Here is a 24,370-nt window from a genome sequence, read left to right as displayed (position 1 = left end):
GTTGCCAAAGCGTCTACTAAACAAACAAACTAACTAATGACAGAATTGTCATTTAATTGTCTGTTTCATGACACAAAATAAAGACTTATGGTAATACTTCCTCATGCGACATGAACACCTTTTTGTCTGAGTATGCGAAAATAAAAAGGTTTGTTTATAACAACCACAATGTTTAGTCGTTTATGGATGGTAACGAACTATTTTTGTTGTTGTTTTGTTTCGTTTTGTTTGGGCGTCCCTGACACTAGCTTTTGCTTTATTGGTGACGCCACCATTTATGAAATAAATGTAAATTAATTAATTAATTATTTGTAAATAAATAGTTCTTGTGCGCTTTTTCGAATCGCAAATAGTTCAGAGAACTTGTTTAAACTAGATATAATATTTCCGCGTGTAATAATATTTACACCCAAATAAACGCCGGAAAACAGGTTGTAGTATTTCACCTAAAATCTTAATATATTTAAATATTTTATGTCTTAAACATTCTGAAACTTACTGTAATATTTATCAAGTAAAAACAATAACAAACAATCATTTTAGCTGTTCACTGTATCCGACATTAACTATTTACGGCTACGTATACTACGTATAAACCGTGCGTACTCCTCATACAAACTTAGAGTCGGTGTAATAATTGACAATTTGTCTATTAAAAAAAGTGAAGCTACACTAAACTATTCTTTTTATTACAATATGTCTGTTGCCTTATTCAATTAATACAGTTGTTACAAAGGTAATTATTGTAATGGCGAGTATTGGATTTGGAGTGGTATGTTTTCGTAGGCAGCAAAAGCAACTTGGTCAATCGACATCCTTAATACAATACAAACATCGTGAATCACTGCAACGAATACCAGACACGTTATTTAAGCTTGGTTCCCACTAGGACGCAAAGACGTGAGCCGCAACCCATGCGAACTGACTAATCAAAGTGATGGATTATTCGAATTGTCGTTTGTGGTCAATTCGTTTACGTTACGGCTTAAGTCCTTACTTTGCGTCCAAATGGGAACCAAGTTTAATGTTACGTTGTAGTAACGAACAGTGTAATGTTCACTTACTTAAAGCCTGTTTTCCACTAGCGAATTTGTTCGCGCCAATCCTAGAACAAAAATTGCGCTACTCTTTCGATCCACTATAAGATCTGCGATTTTAAATTCTATCGTTTGTGTTGTTTTTCGATTCGCATGTGTGAGTCATAGTTAATTTTCTGAGCTCGGATTGGTTGCGCAAAAAAAATCGATCTTACTAATTTTGCTGAAGCAAAAATGCCAAGAAACTAAAATTTGTCGCACAGAGGGATTTGGAAGATGGAAACATGAATACGCATGTGTATAAGCTGAGATTTTAATTCACGAGAACAAATTTGCACATTGGAAACAGTCTTGACACTAAAGGTATATTACCGGTATGCTTCTTAACTTGCGGCTGTACCTTATCCTATTTATTGTTAATGATCACCTTTAACTCTCGGTCCAAAATACAGTAGCACCATGACCTCAGACACGAAACTTCCTACACTACGGGACCAATAACAAGCCCGTTAGAAATATAGTACATTCATCAAATATATAATTATTAAAAATGATCAAACTAAGCATTAACTAAACTAATGATGAATGGTGCTATTATTAACACAATGCTTGATTCTATTTCAATTACGACATTATGTATCGAGTTTTTCAAGACACTATCCCTACCTATTTTTGGTCACGAACTAAAGTGATTGTATAATATAAATCCTATTAAAGAATTCCCAAACAATAAAAAACTATTTTGCATTCAAATACATTTGAATGGTGGCGCCCTGCCAATTCACGCTTTACTTTGGTTGACTGAGTTCCCTGAAACAGTCGTTTTCTCAGTTGCATAGCGTTGTCGTGACGTAGTAGTCATGAATATTCCAGGCTTTTCACCGATGCTGCAGCAACTGTAGGCCCAAGAATTTCTGACATCCTTGCGACGAACACAAAATAACAAGAAAATAAAAAATCCTTGTAACGAATTGCACACACAGAATAACAATTGGAACAAATCACGAACCGCCTCGGATGAATCTATGGCGAAGAATCCGAAGATCCACGTTAAGCCAAGCAGCATCATTATCGCTATGGCGTTTTGTACGCGTACAGCGAGTTCGTTCATTTTGTCTTTGTCCGTCTTTATTTTTGTTACTCTTCGTCGACAGGTCAGCCTACGAATGATTTGTACGTATATGGCGAAGTTAATGACAAGAACAATAGCTGAGATTACTAATAATCCAAAGTATAATGGGTATCCCGGTTTCATAAAACAACTGGAAATGGAAAAAAACAAAATTATCAGTAAAACCATCACTGTGTAACGTTGTATGTAACACATTTGTTTAACGAAAATATGTTAATTAGCCTGGTTAATTTTAATAGCGATCAGTGCGCATGAGCATTTTTCTTTTTCAAGCCCAAGTATGCAATTCGACGGAGAATGAATTGAATTCGAAAATCTACTGTACGAAAACATACTAGATTGTGATAATACCACTTTTCAGCATTAATACCAGTTTTGAGCGCAAACTGTACAGTCTCGGGCGTAAACTGTTCAGTCTCGGGCGCAAACTGTACAGTCTCGGGCGCAAACTGTACAGTCTCGGGCGCAAACTTTCGAATCCTAAATAAACAAACCCAATGCACATCCAGCTCTCTAAAAACCATCCGCGCGAATATAATTTCAGTTGCTCTTGCCTGCTTTCAAAAATCAAATATAAAAACAAAAAGAGAAACTTACTACTCGTCATTAGAATATGTATCTTCATAATCCAAAACCGCAATGATTGTAACTGGTATGATAGGAAGAACTGTTGGAAATAAAAATAATACCCTTAAGACGGGTTGCTACTACCACTGCATGTTTAACCAATAACAAGCGATAGTTCGAATAATCTATCGCTTTTCATTGGTCAATTCGCTTGCGTTAAGCTTACGCCATTGCGTTGCCTCCCAGTGTCATGGAAACCAAGCTTGACTGCGTAATAATGTTTGGCGTCTATTGGACAGTACACAATCAAATTGTGTTGTTAACACGTCAAACTAAATACCCTTTTGTTTATATTAATGTAATACATTTTATGTTATATAAATGCCATCGACAAATATACAGTAACAAAATAGGACTTGGTGTCAACTTACCCCAGCCAACTAAAACTGACTTCAACATGAAAAAACGTACTTCGTCGTAAAATACTAAAACAAACTTTAAGTACATGTTCACGGCTTCGACAAGCATCCAGAAAAGTGTTGTGAGAACAAAGTAATGTAGGAGAATGGCTACCACGATACAGCAATAGTAACATGTAGTTAACTCAATACCGATCACAAATGTAGTGTATAGGAAAAGCAGAGAAAAACACAAGTTTACTAGTATACGCTGGGGACGTTTTCCACGCAGGTGCCTAAAAAATGTAAATATAATGCAGTTATCTATATATAAATTTACGTAAGGGCAAAATTCGATAAATCGCAGTTTATTTCTAGAATTTTTACTCGATGGTATATAAAGTTGGTTCGTACTTTCGGTACTGATTTTAACCATCTGATGTAACCATGTTTACTAATTAAATTGAGTTAGATAATTAGTTATTGACAATTAAAACGAATTTAGGTTCAACGATTTGCCCCAAATAGGGTGTTTCGTGGTCGTGGTATACACTGTCTAATGGATGTCTAACTTGAAAAATACCCGCAGACAATAATGCAAGGATGCTTCGCATTTCCCTATCTCCTCCTACGATAATTGTTTATAATAACTGAAAACCGGTTGAACAGCTCGAGTACAGCATCATAATGTTGAAGACAGGCCGATTTTCTTTAAAAAATACTATTTTGATAGATTTAATATACGTTTATACAAATGTTTTGATCTGCGATAAATGGAACATTCCAATCTCTGTTCCACAAGTGTCTATTCCCTCAGGCGTCGTAAAGACAAGTACTGTACAGTCATAACAGAAATTCGATACATTTTTTTCCAATCTGTGGAATCCTTTTTTTTTAACGCATAATGAGCTAGCCTTTCCAGTCGCCGTCTATTATGTACAATCAACTTTATTATTGCAGCTAAACCACCACCAACATCACCACCCTCCCCTCACTGGCATGAGTAGCGTTGTAAAGTCAGTAGAGGACAGGCCTACAGTACGAATGATCAGTACATGCCCTAAACGCAGAACAACTTTGGTGGTTAGGAAACAACTTAATTTTCAATACAAGTTGGGTAGCATAATTGGCTCTATGAAACACTTGACCATTAGGCCTACTAATTAAGTTGAGTTAGATAATTATTTATTGACGATTAAAGCGAATTTACGATTTGCCGCGATTAGAGGTGTTTAATATATTACTGACAGTTCCTTCTGAACGTTTGTAATCATGTAACTTCAAAAAAATATAAACGTCGTATTAGAGTGATGTATCGTTACATGTACTGTACTATTTCAATCGACTATGACGGTGACAGTTTCAACAAAGTATTAAATCGCAATGTTTTACTGTGTTTACTGGTATATTATTTGTAAAACATGAAAACAATTCATATTTCGTTACTAAATCGATAAAGAATATATTTAAAAATTGTTCGTCTTTGCATCCATCCTCTTCCCCATCCCTCAACCCAAATGTTACATACAAAACACAAATTCAGTTTGTTTCTTATTTTGTGACAAACTTCTTTTTCGGAAGTAATTCCCGGGGTGCTAATTTTAGTTGAGTACATAAATCACCGTGTCTATTTATTCGTTCCTGTAAACAACATGTATTATTGTCCTGCATGTGCATTTGAAGTCGCCAGTTTTTTAAACGCTGAAATTACTATGTATTCGAGAACCATCTGTGGGCACGACCTAGATGGTACGCGAGCGAAGCGAGCGTACCATCTAGTTATCAATAACTTTTGGTGGTAATCACGAAATATAAACTTAATCGTCATTATGTTTATTCGGTTTTAATAGTACAAGTTGTAGACATTGTGTTGATGGTGTTATGCTAATTGTAATGAAGCTCGTTGCTTACAATAAAAGTGACTATAACTGTAAAATCTAGTTCAGGGAACAATCCGTTGATTATTTATAATTATATAATTATAAATTATAAATAAAAATAATAATTATGATTATAAATGCGATCACGATCCTTTGTTCACAATTATACCAAACTGTATGTGACAAAAAATGTGATGTTCCCATATATGGACATGGTGATGTCATATCACTACCATATTTAGGCAAATCACCATAACAACAACATGGGAAATGTTTATAGTTATATATATTAGGGTATGTTGTTAATGACAATGCTTTTTATGATGAATATTTAATCGATCTTACCTAAAGTATGTAAACGTAATAATCGTGATCACCAAACAAACTATAGAGATGACGCAACCAATGATGCTAATGTATGTTAGAGCATCTTGGAATGTTGTGGTCGGACCTGCTTGTCCAGAATAATCCTGTCAAAGAAAACAGAGAATATAGTATTTGAAGAACATGCACAAAGATAGTGGAATAATTACGGAAAACGCTGTAAAGATCTGTCTACACTATCAAACGTTTTGTGACATAAAAATGTGATGTACCCATAACGGACACGATGATGTCATACCATATTTGTGTACATCTCAATTTTGTTGTCAAACTAGTTTTGATAGTGTAGACAGAGCTTAAAATGTTTACATAAAGATAAAAAAGTCAAAATAGATTTGAACGTAATACCACCCATTTATAAGAAAATAAATAGTATTATAGCTAAATAAAAGTACAACAACAAGCATAAAAGTGCAGGAACAACAACTTAAATAAATTGATTTTATCTTGACTTAAACAATGAAAAGCAACATGATAACTGTAATTATTGACTGTAATTGGTGGGGTTGAGTCCAAGAAGGTCCGGGAAGATCGTTAGACAACACAAATTTTGAAAGTCTATTGAAGATTTAACGTAATAGTACAAGGAGCATTCTAGCTATAAAAAAAACATTATCAATCATTTACAATCCAAACAAGTTTAATGTAATGTTTTCTTTCTTTTTTTATTATATTCAAATTTAATTATTACAATTACAAACCATGATAACAGCAAAGTTTGTTAAATGATCGCAGAAGCAGACGATACGACCGTCTGATGTTTTATTGAAGTAGCAGCTTTCGTTTGACCAATCACCTTGACCGTTTTCTAACTCAAAGTCCCAATAAACACATTCAGGATTACCAGATACATCTTCCTGTGATATTAGAACAGTTAAAGCATAAACACAACATGGAGTCTTTTTAAAATGTAATTTATATGTTTTTCTTTTAAATTAAAAAAAACCATTAAATTTTGAGCTATAATTTACAGTGTCTATACGTGGACACTTCTTTTAAAAATAAATAACATGCAAGGTTGTAACTTACCAAAACTGGTAAATATGCGGCTCTGATTGGCTCATATAAACCTTCGACAGTGACCTTTTCAACAGTAGCCGAAATGACACGACTTCCAATTGCTCTATCTTGATTGGACATTAGACGATTCGATGCAAATAACTTGGATGTCTGGTACACGATAAAGCTAACTTGTATCTGGTTTGATCCGGTTTGATCCTGATTTAACTCAACAATTTCAGGAGGCAAAGCTATTGATGTTTCTATCATATCCATTAGAAAATCCTCTACATCTTCAAATGTTTCAATATTTTCTTCTTGCAGACCAGATTCAGTATTTTCAGGCTCAAGAGAAGCAAATCCGATTCCATTTTGGAGTGCCTCAGGGAGATATTGTTTAGTTTGCACAGCTAAATTGTTTTCAACGCCTTTAAAGTTCGAGACAGATCCAATCTGAGTTTCTAGAGACTTAACGATACTGGAAGCCGCACTCATACTGTTATTGTCTGCAGTGAATACATCATCATCAGCATATTGAATGTTGCTCACAACATTCACCGTCAAACCAGTAATCTAAAAAAAATGTGAATTTTTAAACATTAACAATAAAGTTGTTTTAAATCAACATCACCAACTTACAAATGAAGAAACTCGAGTCGGAAAGTCTCCGCTTTTATACAAACCGCCCTCTATAGATTGAATTTCTTTAACCTTTTGGGCACTTAAAAACGTAGAAGGCTTCTCAATATTCTAGTCTGATTTTTACTTTATTGAAATATTTACAATATTTTGGGTCAGTAATTTTTCAAAAATTATTTTTTTGTCAAAAAATCGCTTATTTCATTAACTGCTTCCAATACAGTTAAAACAGTTAAAAGTTGTCTTACCATTTCATTTCCTGCTCCAACTCCAGTTAATCCTTCTAGAATCAAGGCAACGTCATCAATGTTAACTTCGTTGTCCATATTCTCTTCACTCGTAAGGGTCGATAGTTGCATAGCAACTTCTTCAGCGTTTTCTTCAGTTATGTCAACCTATAAGGGAAGATCAAATTAAATACAAGTTATCCCTCTTGTTCAGCAGGTTGATGAACAATATTGGTGAAATGGAACGTCATGAACCAAAGCTTACTTATTTCATAAATAGTTTTGTTAAAAATGTTACCCAAGAACAATCTATTGTGTGATTTTTTTCTACTTAAACAATTATTAATTCAGTTATGCATCATATTTTTTGTTTATTTTGTTTGTTTTGTTTTTCTTGCACTTATAATAACTTATTATTGTTGCATGTATTTTTTTTTCTTGTTGATCTCAGTCATCATAATATTTAATGTTTTTTTACCTGGAGGTTCAGACGTAAAACCATTATGAATTAGTGAAATCTCCACGAACAATCAAATGTATCATTATTTAATATTTATCATTACAAAATCTATATATAATATGTTGTGTGAAATATATTTAAATGAAACTTAGTAAGATAAAACGACCACATTTCAATTTTGTCGAAGATGTATAAATACAATGGTTACCTTTGCCAGATCACTGATGGTATAGGTTGTACATGGCTGAACCGTTACTTCTCCCCAGACACCTCCTCCACGGGGGTCAATATTGCACATGCGCACTGCCAGTGGAGCTATCAAGTAGAGGTATAATATTAGCTTTGTTGGTTATATAAATCAAAAATTATAGTTTGATGTTTGTAAACCATACGGTAACTATTACGATTGTGACTAAGCACTACTCTAATGTATTTTAAACCTTACTTTCAAAGCTACACAACTCGAGCGAATGAGCCAAAAATTCCGATGGAGACGTTTCGAACGTGTACGTCACGCCATTAATTAATACAACCTCGTGTTGACAAGTGTCTATAAAGCAGTGAAAAAAGAAGAAAAAGTGACAACGTTGAACAAACACACATTTTTAACGTTTGGAATATTTTTTTAAAGTTAGAAGATTGCTTATTGTGAATTAAATTATGTTAAGTAAGTTATTAATTACTTATTGAGATACATAAATATTCGTAAAGTATTGAATGAAATAAATTTACCTGTAAATTCTAAGAAAATCGCCATAAAATCTGCGATACCTGGATCATCTGTGTATTAAAGAATGTTCATTTTAAATGAGAAAAAACTTAAGTAAATATATTTTAATAATGTAGGCCTATGCCTAATAATAAGTATCCGTTGATTTCAATCCTGGTGTTTACTCGTTGAGACTCACGTTCTTACGTACCATGCTATACACTTTTATTTGTATTTTACCTTGTTGATTTATAGAAAATTGAGACTTAATTATACCGTATTAACATATTAAAATAAAGATAATCTAGTGGCGGTGATTTAAGAGAAGTGTAATTAGTTACGAGAGATAATTTAGAAAGATAGGTTGTTCAGATATGTTTAAGAAATATGTTGGTTTGTAAATTCTTAATATAGAAAATAACGTATTGTTCTTGATTTCTGCTTCAAATGTCTAGTAAGATCGTCTGGGTTTTGTTATAATGTTCAAACTGCGAAGTTTACTTTAATCCCTACCTGACCTCTCCACATTCTAATAAAACAAACATTCCAAGAATTGAACTTGTGCTACACTGCTTGTTGCCTTTACTGTATTGATGTGCATAAACTTGTACATAATTCATGATTTTAGTTCCGTAACCCTAGCCTGCAGTGTGATGTTTTAATTTTGTTCAACCTTTAACTATGGGAGCTGGAGCTGGAGACGCAACACAAGGCCGTAAGCACAATATAAAGCTTGGTCAACTAGGATGCTATACAAAGACGTATACGCAACGCAAGCGAATTGACTAATGACAAGCGACTGTTCGAATAATTTATCGCTTGTGTTGTTGTGTTGCTTTTCCAGTGGGAATCAAGCATTAGTGATTTGACTGACCACAAACAATTATTTGAACTGTCGCTTGCCATTGGTGAACTTGCTTGCGTCATTGCGTTACGTCACTAGTAAATTAAGCTTATTATGTTACTTTTCTGTGAGCCTGTGTATAATGATGAAATTCAGTGTTCTAATGGTAGAATGTCTACATTATTATCAAACAGAAAATTTAGTGTTCAAATCTCAATTTGGTCACCTTTTCTCATTGTGTTATCGTTCAGATTTTTTTTCCAGATCGTTAGCCTTTACAATTTAAAGATGTATTGTCCTCAAAAACCAGAAAATTGAAGATTACTTATATCAAACTTTAGAAAGGTTATTTTGTAGTTTTAAGTTTTAAGTTAATCACTTCCATAGAAAAAAACGAAAAAAAAAAATATTTTCACTTAAAAAATGACAAAATAAATGATTAAATTCAATCAATTTTCATATTTTTTGCTTTAAAGCACTTTTTTTTCAGGTAAATACATTTTTTCGGTCAAATTTTTGGTAAAAGAGGATAACTATTGTGTGACATTAATATGCCATATTGAACAAAAATATTTTTTTCTTCAGGGGTACAATATATCTTTAAATAGCAGGTATTACTTACCAGATTGCCAAAGTACACCGTTTGGTACGGGTGAATACATAATCAAGGGGTACTCAGTTTGTTTACGTTCCCACATACAATTTCCATCTTGCGATACAACAACAGTCCATCCGTAGTCGTTTTCACAGCCTCCATAATTTTTGTTAGTAAAGAATTGACGACGTACATCACTGTTAGAATGTCTGCAATAGAAGCAATAATTAGTTTAGATAAAACCTAAGGCTCTGTGCCCAAATATGGTAGTGATATTCTTAAATATGGTAGTGATATGCCCAAATATGGTAGTGATATGCTTAAATATGGTAGTGATATGCTTAAATATGGTAGTGATATGCTTAAATATGGTAGTGATATGCTTAAATATGGTAGTGATATGCTTAAATATGGTAGTGATATGCTTAAATATGATAGTGATATGCCCAAATATGGTAGTGATATGCTTAAATATGGTAGTGATATGCTTAAATATGGTAGTGATATGCTTAAATATGGTAGTGATATGCTTAAATATGGTAGTGATATGCTTAAATATGGTAGTGATATGCTTAAATATGGTAGTGATATGCTTAAATATGGTAGTGATATGCTCAAATATGGTAGTGATATGCTTAAATATGGTAGTGATATGCTTAAATATGGTAGTGATATGCTTAAATATGGTAGTGATATGCTCAAATATGGTAGTGATATGCTTAAATATGGTAGTGATATGCTCAAATATGGTAGTGATATGCTTAAATATGGTAGTGATATGCTTAAATATGGTAGTGATATGCTCAAATATGGTAGTGATATGCTTAAATATGGTAGTGATATGCTTAAATATGGTAGTGATATGCTCAAATATGGTAGTGATATGCTTAAATATGGTAGTGATATGCTTAAATATGGTAGTGATAGGCTTAAATATAGTAGTGATAGTACATCTTCCTGTCCATCACATTTTTTGTCACATCAAGTAGAATTATTTAAGATTTGTAAGTACACGAATGTGACGTCATTACTTGACCCAATATAGGTTTGGAAAATCTCGATAATCCTTGTTTGATAATCAGTCTCCCTGTGTGTTTTAACTTGAAGTAAAAGTTACTTCATAAAATAATATTTATACAAAAATTAATCATTAAGTCGAAAAATGTTATAACAAATAATGGGTTATCGTTTAATTTTTAAATTCGAATCATTCTCTTTCTTTAGTAATACCCTGTGATTTACATTAATACATAAGGGCAGGTTATATCATTTGTACCTTTTTTTAATTTTGATTTTATTTGATTTATTTCGATACCATCATACGGAAAACAAACACAGACAAACAAAACGCAATCATTAGTATGGTAGTACTAGGGATACCGTACAGGTAGCCCGCTAAATCCCCGAAATCGGGTTTATATCCTGGATTCGAAGAATTATTATTTAGCCCAGGTGTTACTAACCGAATTAAGAGTATCTATATACAATGTCTTATATTGATAAATAATAGCCTACTATTGTATTATCAATAATAAAATGAAACACTTGTTTTAGTCAAAACTTCTCTTCTGATGAAAACTACAGCAGGGATATGTTGATACTATTTGCTATACTCGATTGTATAGAATTGGCTACATAATGCATTCCGAGCAAGCAAGCAAGTATATGTATTGGTAAAGGTAGACCAATGTTTGTAGGCCTACTGAACGGTAGAAAAAAGTGAAAAAGTATCATAACATACCCTTTAATCGAAAAATAATTGGTATTCTCTCGTTTAATATTTTCGAACGAACTTTCTCTTACTCTTTCTTTGGCAAACCAGTTCTCTTTATCTGTAGATTCTCCAGTGAAGTCGATGAACGCCATTTCTTCTCCATTTTTATAGAATCTAATCTTAACCTATTAAAAAACATATAGGCCTATAAAATATGATGCGCACAAGATTATATTATTGACGCCAGGAAATATGTTCAATAAAAACAGCGCTTTGCAAAAAAAAAAAAAAAAAAGACGCGATTTAAAAAAATACCTTACCAGCCTCCCCAAATACCGAACAACAAATTAATCTTAAAATTATTTAGATGTTTCAGTGTCGTGAAAATGCGACTCCACAGCTCACTATGTCGGTCGTTGGTCTCAAACTTGCGCACGCGACTTCAATCATGTATATGGCCTTATTAAATTTAGTTTAGCATCACAACTAAAAATTTAAGCTGTTGAAAAAGTACAATCTTAATGAATACAAAGTTGGTGTTACGTGGAAACTCTAATTTCACAGGGACATGTTGTTAGAGCCACTTCATGGTGTCAGAAATTATTCTTTGTTGAAAACTTGAAATATATATTAAACATCTAAAACGGATGTAATGCTTACTTGCAACATTATGTTTAAATATTGATTTTGTTTTTCAATTTCTCTCATCGTTTTAATTGGTAAATCAACATTGAATGAAGGGGCTTAAGAAGTATGTGGATTAGAATTGTTAGTTTAGCAGCCGCCCAACTTTGCAACAGTTTCAACAACGCTCTTTGACAAAACACTTTTTTTATATTACATCCCATTTTCGGTAATCGCATCATTGGTTTGATTTTAGATCTTCGTTTAGATAAATAGAATTGAATTCTAAAGAGCGGAAAAAAAAGAAAGCTGCGATACACAAGATTATCCAATTTTATTGGATATAAATAACTTTGACGGTACATGTGTGTATGTATATATTGAACTATACCATGAAAGTCCCAGTTGTCTTAGCTAATGGTACGAACATCTGCATATCAAGCAGAAGTTCCGGGTTCGAACTCGGTTGGGGAGACTTTTTCTCATTCTCACAGATTTCCTCATCTTATTGTTTCAAATTAATTAATTAATTCAATTTCACCGGGCGGTTTAGAATTAATGTGCACTGAGGAAAGGCTAGTGTTTCCCGAAAGCTCTGCTAACTTTTCTGGCTGTTTTACTTTTCATTTGTAGGCCTATCTCCATTGAGATCCAGTCACTGATACCCACAGCATCATTATTTTTTAGAAATTTGCCTTTGGAAATATATGTATATATAAGTAAACATACCTCGTCTCGATCTCGGTAATATTCCTCATTATCTAGGCCTATACCTGGGAATAATGTTACTACTACTTCCAAGCTCGGGAATAAAAACATGCTTCCTGATCTATCATGGGAATAGCGATGCAATCTTCCATGAGAATTATAGTTCAAAGGTCATGCCTTAGAATAGTTATATTATGCCCTGGATGACCACAATGTCTAAGAAATTAATGCGTCCTTATCTTTTACCTGGGAATAACTACCGTATATAAAATGACTTCCATGTGCGAAAATCATAGTTAAAACGTGACTTCCATGCATTGAGTAGTATATAATGTTTTCCATATTCCTGGTATTTTACACATGCATTGGCTTCTTTTTAGATATTCCAGAGATGGTGAAATAGCTCTAATGTTGCCTTATATAAAACCTTACCTATGTTTTATATAAGGCAATGCCAGATTAGAGCTATTTAACTAGTTGTTGCCGTGTGTTTTATATGATCAGTATAATCACCATGTAGCGTACGTTCTATGACATCAATCCTCTAATCAAATGGAATTAATTTAACAATCACATAATGTGTATGTCTAAATAATTAAGGCACACCTCAAACGCTCAGAGAACAATGTAACAGTCATTGACATCTGAATGTCAGACCAAGTTAAAGGCCACTCATGGCTTTTATTAGACGCACTTGTAAAGCACAACAATACCGCGATCATGACAGTACAATCAATAGGCTATTGAAGTATACCGTTTAATTTACCACCATGGTAAAAATACAACAAATGACGCAGCTTAAAAAGTCACTTCCAAGCTTCACTAACTTAATCTGTATCAATAAAGTCGGATACAACTATATAAATAGCCTCGGGCCTAGCAATAGAGACGAATTGTTCAACCACTTTTGTATATTTATAAACCTTTTATATAACTAACATATTATTTTTATAAATAGAACAATTAACTATTGATGACTTCCCAAATTACGTTGTTAGAAAGTAGGCCTAGTTTATGACATCAGCATCTAACCAAACCCAAGCATTAGAAAACGTGTGTATTCTTAAGTTGAATATCTAAGCAAATAATATATTACAGTATCCAAAATCAGATTGTATAGTGTCTATTATAAAGATTAGAATCTGCAAAGTGCGAAGTGTCTCCGAGCAGATCTAACGTAGTTTTAAATATCGTAGTCAGACTACGCAGTGTAAAATCATCGCCTGCAATACATGATTTCACCCGCAGAGAGCGAAAGCCGCAAACTTAGCCTAGGCCGTCTTAGGCCATTTTTTTTTAGAAAAACTATGACCTTTCTGATCTGATAAGAAATGAAGCGTGACCTACGTCAAAGCGTGACCTACGTCAAAGTAGCCTTTTACTTTTTCTGACATTTAGATGTTAATGAATGTTGTATTGTTCTCTAATGTAAGGTTTTGAAGTAATTAAATAATTATTTAGACAGTCAAATTGCTGTCAAGAATATAAATAGCAATTACCTGTCGAACTTGAAATTCAGACCACCTTTCTATTAATGGACTTTTGAAATGAGCTTTGATGTTTGCGTCAAGAGCACGAACAGAGTCATTTAGTTCATTCAGCGATGTATTCCCTATCCATAGATCGTACAGATGTGGCCCTCCAGCGCCAGACACACCCTTAAACACTGGAATCCATCCTGTAAAAACCAATATTCATTTACGTCAGCAATTCACCAAACAAAAACTTCGAAAATCATACAATAACTCGTTTATTTCGATTCTTCCATAATTTACTTTAAATTACAGTAGACCTATATCACGAGTCGAGTGTGAAAAAAAGGCCACTTCATGATTATTTTAAGCATTTTAAAACGTGTTAGTGCAAGATGCATTATGCTTTTGCAATAAGGTCTTATTCAAAGTTTGCGGTCACAACAATTGTCATAGTATCAAACATTTTTTTCTATGCATTATCTTACGTGTATGTTCTGAAATTTGATAGCAAGACAAAAAATGTGTTAGCTTAATAATTTGCCGTCTTTATAACATTTTGATTCGTTTAATATTTTAAATGGAATATTTAATCAAATCTATATGAAAAATACTATCAGTAAGCGTCAAAAAGCGGTCAATTGTAAAGATAATATCAATTTTATAATAATTAATAATAATTTATAAATACGCGTATAATGATTAAAAGCAGGATAAGAAGAAACAAAATATTAATATCAATAGACATAATATATGCTTGTTAGTATTCCTGATGATGTATGTGTTTTATTTCTTTTTGTTTAAAAAACTCTTACAGGAACAAAGTTCGCACTTAGAGGCAATGTTTGACAAAAATTTAAAAAATTTAAAATATTATTTTTTTTAAATGTATGACTACTATGAAATATTTAATTGAGTTAGAATTGTAAAAATTCTACCCACCACCAACATCATCGATTTAATAAAAAGCTAGCAGATAGCAAACTGATGGCAAATGTGACGTCATAGCATTACTTTCCGGTTTTTTGAAGCTCACCTTTACGTCTTACACACCTGTATGACACTTCAAGATATTTGTATACTCCTACACAAGGGTCACCAAACACACCATTTCTTGCGCCAACAGAGCATGCGTTTTCGTCTTGGCAGGCTGCGCGCACTATTTGGAGCCCGTCGACTCCGTCACACGGCAGATTCTGGCTAGAATGTGGACAAAGTTGTCGACTGGTTCGTCCGTATAGTGCACTTTCGATGTCCAAGGTACCACCCTCTTCACAGGAGAGATGCATAGTGCTTCCTTCGCATGTTCTTTTGACGTTATAGCCATCAACTTATTTTAGTGTAAATAGTAATAATCGATGTGTTATACGTATAAATAGCAAACTAACTATACTAATATATGCATAATGTAGGCTAATGTGCATGGTTAGTGATAAATACTAATATTATCAAATCTACGTTTCATCTGAGATAGATAAGGTACTGTGGGCCTATTTTACCAACGTTTTTGCCATTGTGCTCGCCTTTCTTAGAATGAAACTATATTTTCTACTAACTCAATCAATACAATAATCATATGACTTCAACAATTGGTACCATAATAGTATTAAGCTTATGTATATTTTGTATAAGTATTGTACAGAATATAATTAAATATTTTTTATTACTCTAACCATGAATTAACTTGGGTCCTATTATCATAACTATTTCCTCTATGCTTAAACGGCAGTCTGAACTAGGGCATTAACCCGATGTTTTCCATGGGGTGATGACGTCAGCCATGTTGGTAGGCATATTTAACGGGATATTTAAGCATGTATTAATAGCAATAAAAAATCAGCGAGTATTTATAAAATAATTGATCATTACGTACTGTTTGTTGTATTGATTGAATTATAAGTTACGTTATTGTTACTTTGAAATGCCATGAGTAGTCTAATTGAAAATGATTTATACGTCTACGTATACGTAAGTATTTGAAGACAATACGGAAATAATTTGCTCTACCGCAATTTGATTTTGATCTATTTCTGCTGCATAACGCAAATTAACCGGTTATTTAAAAATCGATTAAAAAGAGATAAAAATAACGGGACCGCGTTTCTGATCAATTTGTGCTCCGAAATAACCGGTTAAATCTGTGGGTGGTCGTCGACCAAAATGTTACTCAAAATGCCTTTACACTCAGTAAGTTGGATTTTTGTTTACATCGACGTCAGTACACACGTGTGTGATATCGCTGAACATCTCAAACATGATATAATAATACAAACAAATAGTGATAGACATGATATAGTATACGATTGTACTTGTTGTTCGTTTACATTTGTACCAGAGTTATTGAAGAAGTGCATGTTGTGTGATGTATTAAACAGTGTTAATACAGTGAGTGTTTAAAAATGTAATTGAAGGACTGTTTCACCAAATGGCATTATGTTATCATTGCAATAGGCAAATTATGTAATACAGTGTCACATATGTGGCGCCTGTGTTTAGGAAAGTGTATTTCCTATTCGATACAGCACTTGTCATAACACTGATATTACATTATAAACATTATATTATTTTCCTGATACTGGACACATAAAAATACAGCGCCATACTGATAATCGGCCCTATAAATTAACCCCACAAAACCCTGGTGTGCACATGAAAATTCTACTTTTTATACTCTTTACTATTGCTATGTTATGTAAATTAATAAATTAAATCCCACATTTGTTTACGCCGAAAAAGAGAGGTTTGGTGGTCATTCGCATAACTTTAGGCCTATGTTTTACATAGTCTGTAAACAAAATAATTGCTGTGATTGTTTTTTATTAATAGTGGTGGTCTATACTTAGTAAATAGTAAACACCACCAAATATATTGTTAGTCATTCAAAACGTTAGATGATCACTTTCCCTTTATTAATTTGTATTATATTACTTCCGTTAACAACAAACGCATTAAGATGATGAGTAGGTATGTATTCTTAGGAAATGAATTGCGAATTTCTACAGATAAAGAAAATACACGATGCTAAATTATACATAACTCTAAAGAAACGGATCTAAACACTGAGCTGTGTTCCTACTAATAACACAAACATCCAGTGATGTAGTTAATGTGTCATATCAGATTCCATTCTGTGAACATAGTTGGATTAATACGGAAGATCACCAGGTCTTTAAATAGGGTGATTCCAGGAAAAACACAATTAAAGTGTCTGAAAATAAAATCCCCTAAATTCAACCTGACTTCTATTTTTATATGCTTTTTTTTTTAAAACTATATACAATGATACATGAAAAACGGTGTGAATTTGACATACAGTAATCGTCCTAAATGATGTGAAAGATGCGTAAACAATGAAAGATATTTACGACTCCTTATATGATTCTACGCAGGATAGTGTAGGACTAGCTGTGTGTGTGTTTAAAAAAAAATAATAATAACAATATGTATCGTATGCTACTGAGATATATTAATAAACTTTTGTTTAAATATTATTAATAAACAACAAATATTTATGACGAATGGTATAGGTTTTTATTTATTATTTATTATTTTTATTTATGTTACAACTTAGAAAACAACCTTAAATGTTACTCGATTATATAGGCCTTAGAAATAATAATATGTATGCTACAGGGGTAATAATACACTTTTTTTATGTTATAAATAAAAGGAAGTAGAATTCAATAAATGTCTTTTTCTTAACATTATTTCAAATATCATTATCCGATTACATTAGTCTAAGTTTCAAACTAAAACTTATAATAATAAATGCCAGCTTGGCGCGCCATAGACCGAGGCATACCGACCTGATATCTCATTGAAATAAATGAAACAATATATGATAATTAACAAAATTGCACCAAAACCCAAGTCTTCATAATTGTTGTCCTTCATTAAAAAAAGGTGTATGTTTTTTTCTCTCATTAAATAGAACATAATTAGTTGGTTATGGAGTTGACCTTTGACTCCTGTTTTTTTGTCATAATACAATATCTAGACATTATACTTCTGGGAAATATTAAAACACTAATGGTCTGCATAACGTGTACACATATTTAACAACTATAATAAAGGCCTAGGACTGTTTTTTCCCTCAATATTTTGCGACTAGTTAGGACCTTAATTAAAATTAATTAACTAATTGATTTAATTGAATTTTGTTTCTTTTTTTCTGTTAATTTGTTTGAATGTAAAACTAATTCTAACTGTACCAGTAACTATAATTACTGTTTTCTATATTTAGTACTTCATTTACTGTTCTTACTTTTTATACAATGTGTGTGTAGTAAAAACAAATAAACAAACAAACGTAAACATGCATTTCGCTTTATCATTGTAAGATAAGTAGATAGATACGTTAAGTTGAAAATAAAGTTACTGAAAAATTCTATAGACAACAGAAGACAGTGTATCGCCATGGAGGATGTAGCCTACTTTTTTTGACACATTTAAATTGTCTTTATTGTAAAAATAATAGAATCAACTAAACTATTTATTTATGGTTCCGTTTTCAGTAACATTGTTATGCTTCTATAAATAGTCATAAATCAGTTTGTAATAGTGTTTTACGGTTTAAAGCTCTTAAGTTTTTAAGGTAGAAATCTTACAACTAGTAACGTTTTTATTTAAATTAATTTTAGTCATTTAAATATCAGTTACTATTTGATTACTTTTTTTAATTGCAGCAACAAATACCTTGTAAGTTCAAAGGTCGAATATCAAGCCAAAACTATATAGACGTAGATCTATCTAACTTTGAATTGAAGCTTTATTTCAATATTTCCCATCGGGCTTCCCACTAAGCTTTGATACAGTAGGCTTACCAATCCAGGACAACTAGTTAAGTTTTCTCTTTTTTTTTTACTCCGTAATAAGATTCTTATCATATTTATAATTTATAATTATAGGGGACACAATCTATTAAGTTCATCTTCGTTTCCTTTATATCTTTTTATGGCTGTTTTCTTGATTTGTTTTTCGTGTGGTTTTGAAGATGCATATAGAATAACACCTCTACATCTCTGAAAGGTTTGTGAGGTGTGCTGACTATAACTATAAGTCTCTACCATCACAGGAGTACGCTTCGCTTAAATACGTCATTTAGCACAATAATTTTATTAAAACCATTCATCTAGAAAATCTGTTCAAGCGACAATGTTCAATTCCCGACCATTTTCAAACAAAGTAAACGTTGTGCCCTTCCTTGGATTTCTAAAGAAACAACGAGCTTTGATCGGAACGCTCTGTTTTGTTTAACGCATGCCTTCATTCCTTATCTATAAAATAACCCAAACATCTCATAACACAATGCAGTGTAGGCCGAGTAAGTATAGCTATTACAGTACAGTATTACGTAATATGATTAAACCAGGGAAGAGGTAAATTAATTTGAATATTAATTATAAATTAAAACGAATTAATCAAATACTAAAAACATTACCATTATAAAAACATGTTGCTACTGTATACAGTTTAAATAAATGTAACCTGCAATATTTGAACTCATGTTTTCTTTTTTTGTTTTTAATGATTAATGATGTATTTAATTACCAATTCAATTATACAATTACATTTTCTTCTGTATGGTTTTTATTCTTGTTCTTGACGTCCTTATTGTTGGAATTGATTTTGACAAAATAAATTAATGAATTGTTATATATACTATTATTCAAAACTTAAATTCGCAATGAAAACGTCTATTTCCAAACATAAAAAAGATAATTATGTCTTCAGTTTTAATTCAAATGATAGTTATATACATGTAAGCGTAGGCTAAGGTTTCGTACGAAAATAAACTTTTGAAAAGCAAATTAATTCCACAAGAAAAACAAATTCCAACCGCTCCCATATCATCACTATTGCGCGCGTAATCATCTAAATGGCACGCGCGTAGTCATCTAAATGGCGCGCGCGTACAGAACGTGTTGAAAACAGGTTTACAACGTATGTAAATGAATATTTAAGATAACAAACTATATCCCAACGAGTAAACTATACGGTTATATATTCTAGGCTACGATTATTTATTAGTATTATCATCTATTCCCTTCCTGACCCTTTCAGAAATTCCTGACCTGCACCTGTTGCTAAACTACCGTAGGCTAAAACCATTATATGTTACGAAATATGCTATTATATATAGGCCTACACCCGAGTTGTTATAACAATTACAATGCACGCCTACCTATTTCTTCCTGACTCTGTACTCCGAAGATTAAAACATAAAACAGCAGCCACGAACGGGGACAATTAAGACCTCCTTTCCTCATTTTGATCAGCTCGACGCTATATTTAAACTGTCAGTATGTAAGTGGTCGTAAATATGGCAATCGTATTTTGGGTGGAAGCGATATAACAATGAGACTTAATAACGTCCGCTTGTGTTTTAAACAATACCAGTCAGATGTCTGTCAAACGCTGATGATTACTTCAATGGGGCTTCAATGCCGTTGTATACTATAACTTTGCGTTCTATTTAGTTGGTTTTAACACTGAGATAAAACCTTCGTGTCGTCGTGGTATAAAAGAACTCATGATAACCAATTATCGGTGTTTTATTTATAGAAATCAGTGAACCATTTAATACTTGCGAGTTACCTGTCCAGAAAACGAAAGTATTTACACTGTAGTTATATTCGTCATCAACCAATTGTCGTTAAAATTTGCTTTGTACTTTTTAAATGACAAACAATGAGGTAATATCACTATATATAAAAAAACAAACATTACAGTACACTATCAAAGAGACTAGAATTTAAAACGTGAGAATGCAAAGTTTTTTTAAGAATCATCATCGCTACCGGTACGCAAGCTTACTCGTCTGCGACGTGCGTGCGCAAGATGACTTACTGTAATGACATTCGTACTTAACCGTTTTTAAATGTTGATGTGACAGTACGCGCGTACCAACCACTGAACTCAGTTCGAAGAAAAAAAATGTATTATTACAGTATATGATGATCTGGAAGAGAAACCCACCTTGCTCTCGATCTCTTCGCCCATCGCTTTTAGTAGTTTGGGTGTGATTTCCGATTGTTCATGGCGTTATCAGCATTACAGGAAAACTTTGGAAATATCATTGAAATCCCCCCCCCCCCTCGTTGAATAGTGAAATAACAAATTACATAATATACCACATACTTTTGTTTGAAACATGGACGATAATTTCTGAATTATTATTAATTAAATATAGGACCATACACTTAAATTCCGTTTCAAAGCTCTCTTCTCTCTGTTAATTCAGATTTAACTTAATAAAACGATAAGCTAAGAAAGTCAAATCAAGAAAAAAAGGTCTGGAAATAGTTAAAAATGTAAAATCGCGAAAATTACGGGCCGCGAACATTTTGGGATTTTAAGTATTCTGGATATAAATTACATTACAATACACACTACGCGATTAACTACAAACGCAAACAACGTTTGTATTATAGAAGAGAAAATCCAAATTCTATCGACACTCATTTAATCTACATGCATAATTATAAGCCTACTGTTTTCATTTACTAACTTTACTAACATTTGGTATATAATATTAATCTTCTAACTAAAATTATTCCACACATATGTTGGGTAATTCTTATATTTTCTAATATTAAATAAAAATACTTTTTTTCTTTACATATTGTTGTGATATTATCTTTGCATGGAACATTTCTGTTTTCTTACTGTCATATGACTAATAACTAACTGCTTTGTAATTGAAATCGAAAGAGTCATTCTAAGGGCCTGTTTCTGCTGAGCAGAAATAATCGATTATTAACCGTTTATTTTTTTAATCGATTATTTTTGGGCAGCAGAAACGGCGCAAAATAAAATAACCGATTAAAAATAACCGATTAAAAACACTCAATCCATTGCGTGTTTTAATCGATTATTTCTTGTTTTAACCGATTATTGCGGAGCAGTTTTGAGCTGCAACACAAATAGCGATTATTGACCTCACTTTGACCTCTAGAGTATGACAAACTTCACTTCACAAAGCATGCTGTTTATTTGCGCGATATCGACGACGATCAGCAAAACAACGATCGGGATGTAGACCGAATAACAATCAAATGTTAAACATTTGATTTTTATTATTTTGTGGGGGAGAATTATACCGAGAGACTTCAGGATTCTGTATTACAAGTACACCCGTTACATACCACCAGTCCAGGCTAACGATGTTTTACATGTCATTTTTTAGGCCTGTTGTCTGTTGACTTGTTTCGGTAGAAATATATAGCCTATAGGCCTAGCAGGCCGAAGGTAGAACCAACGAACGGCGAAACGAACTTTTTTCGCCGACGTGTCCTTATTAATATAACATCATTATTCTGTTGTATGTGGTACGGTAGTAGGCCTAGATGTTTATTTTACAAATAATATAGCTTTAGGTAAGAGTAATTTTTAATCCTACATGTGAGAGCATAGAGATATTATATGGTGAGAGTTTTAGGCAGCGATAGGATGTAAACAAACCAACTCTCATTGGCCTTTCATAACTTGAACTGCGCTGTGGGGGAATGATGACGTGATTTTAAAAACCGATTACCTGAATAACCGATTAAAGTCGTAGCAATTTTCAATTGCAACGCGATTATTTTTGTGGTTTGCGGTGACTGGAAAAAATTGATTATTTCGATTTTTTCAGCAGAAACAGACCCTAAGATTGATATCGAATTTAGTGGTATTTCAAAACAATGGGCAAGATTTGAACTTGCTGGAATTATTTCGATGAATTTGTTGTCAATGTTTAATCTTGTTGTGTTTAGAAAATACTTCACCTAAGTTTAAACAAATAATGGGGTTGAGTGGTAAACATTTCCTCAGTTAAAAGATTGACTGCTCTATTTAACAAAACGAAGCCGAGTTAAAAAGAGCAGTCAATCTTCCAATGAATGAACTACTGAGTGCGCCTTCTCCGCGGGAAAACTTATAGTCTTAGGCTAACTTTTTACATCCTATTCAAGCGGTGAGGTTTTGTGCTGAAAATCGAAAAACAGTAAAAAATGTAATAATACATCAGGTGTGTGTAATAATAAAACAATGACTGTGTGTTGAATGGATTGAATCATTAAAAAGAGCATGAACAAATGTAAGTGTATTATGCATGGCGGATGAATGAATTATAGAGGGCGGGCTTCAACCTAATTGAATCTTCTATTTCCACTCCTGAACATATTTCATTTACATTTCATTATTTGTAGTGGTGAGCAGTTTAAGTTGGAGCCACTTAGCGAGTAGTTAAGGGAATGGGGACAATCAATCCAAGTCCACCACCACTCGTCTGGGTATTTGTAGCATCTGTTGTCTTCTCTACGCTTGTATAGCGTTGTTCTGATGCTGATCTGGTAAAGAACCCTCTGCAATGGCAGCAGCATTTCGCCCACGCATCTCTTACGTCCTTACGCCGAGCACAAAACAATACGAAAATAAAGAATCCTTGCAAAGAATTACACACACAGAACAACGATTGAAACAGGATTCGATTTCCCTTAGAAGAATCCACGGCGAAGAAACCGAAGATCCACGTTAAACCAAGCAGCATCATTATCGCTATGGCGTTTCTCACCCGCCGCACAGGCAGTTCTTTATCGTTAGCCGTGTTTGCTGTGGTCATTATTCGTCGACAGGTCAGTTTACGAATGATCAGTGTGTATAAGACGAAATTAATCGCGAGGATGATGGCTGAGATGGCTAATATCCCACCGTATAACGCGGGTCCAGGTTTCATAAAACAACTAAAAATAAAAAGAAGTTTTAATTAAACTATAAAGCATTGGGAAATTGAAGGTGGCCCACGGGGAACAACGTCTCCCTCATAGTTCAGGAACAAATATGAGATTGAGGGCGCGCTAGGTATTTGGAATTTGGCCTTGGAATTTAAATCATTATCGGAAACCGCTGTGGAGAAATTTGAAGAAATAATCAAAGGCGATTGATTGTTACTAGATAAACGTTATTAACAGAATTTACTTCATTCATTCTATGCTTAGA

General features: G+C 33.1%; 2 protein-coding genes across 3 annotated transcripts in view; both read right to left on the bottom strand.

Moving 5' to 3' along the window:
- Positions 1-634: 634 nt before the first annotated feature.
- On the bottom strand, positions 635-23,476 carry LOC140058772 (adhesion G-protein coupled receptor G6-like). Of its 2 annotated transcripts, XM_072104512.1 has the most exons (15): positions 20,574-23,476; positions 15,426-15,719; positions 14,417-14,595; positions 11,613-11,770; positions 9,899-10,080; positions 8,456-8,503; positions 8,169-8,273; positions 7,932-8,038; positions 7,285-7,431; positions 6,428-6,970; positions 6,100-6,255; positions 5,360-5,484; positions 3,168-3,430; positions 2,767-2,836; positions 635-2,299 (listed from the first exon to the last, which is right to left on the bottom strand). In XM_072104512.1, the coding sequence occupies exons 1-15, from the start codon at positions 20,656-20,658 to the stop codon at positions 1,819-1,821; spliced, it is 2,943 nt and encodes a 980-aa protein (XP_071960613.1). In that variant the 5' UTR covers positions 20,659-23,476; the 3' UTR covers positions 635-1,818. The 2 variants fall into 2 exon arrangements, with proteins under 2 accessions (XP_071960613.1, XP_071960614.1); XM_072104513.1 differs by lacking the exons at positions 14,417-14,595; positions 15,426-15,719; positions 20,574-23,476 and adding an exon at positions 12,939-13,209.
- A 13-nt stretch (positions 23,477-23,489) lies between these two features.
- LOC140058267 (adhesion G-protein coupled receptor G6-like) overlaps positions 23,490-24,370 on the bottom strand; it is a 41,255-nt gene continuing 40,374 nt past the window's right edge. The window contains exon 14 of the mRNA XM_072103831.1: positions 23,490-24,114. Within this exon, the coding sequence (XP_071959932.1) occupies positions 23,607-24,114 (508 nt within the window). The 3' untranslated portion in view covers positions 23,490-23,606. The remainder of the gene's footprint in view (positions 24,115-24,370) is intronic.

Source organism: Antedon mediterranea, chromosome 9 (genome assembly GCF_964355755.1).
Source record: "Antedon mediterranea chromosome 9, ecAntMedi1.1, whole genome shotgun sequence".
Taxonomy (NCBI): domain Eukaryota; kingdom Metazoa; phylum Echinodermata; class Crinoidea; order Comatulida; family Antedonidae; genus Antedon; species Antedon mediterranea.
The sequence above is the reverse complement of the archived record's forward strand: the minus strand, read 5'-3'. Positions and strand labels throughout refer to the sequence as shown.

Bases quoted from the DNA above. Each gene is read 5' to 3' on its own strand.
- LOC140058772 (XM_072104512.1), bottom strand. From the start codon at position 20,658: ATGAGGAAAGGAGGTCTTAATTGTCCCCGTTCGTGGCTGCTGTTTTAT. The intron at 14,596-15,425 runs GTGAGCTTCAAA...TGGTTTTTACAG, and splicing joins CAGGTGTGTAAGACGTAAAG to GATGGATTCCAGTGTTTAAG. The intron at 11,771-14,416 runs GTAATTGCTATT...GTTTTTTAATAG, and splicing joins CTGAATTTCAAGTTCGACAG to GTTAAGATTAGATTCTATAA.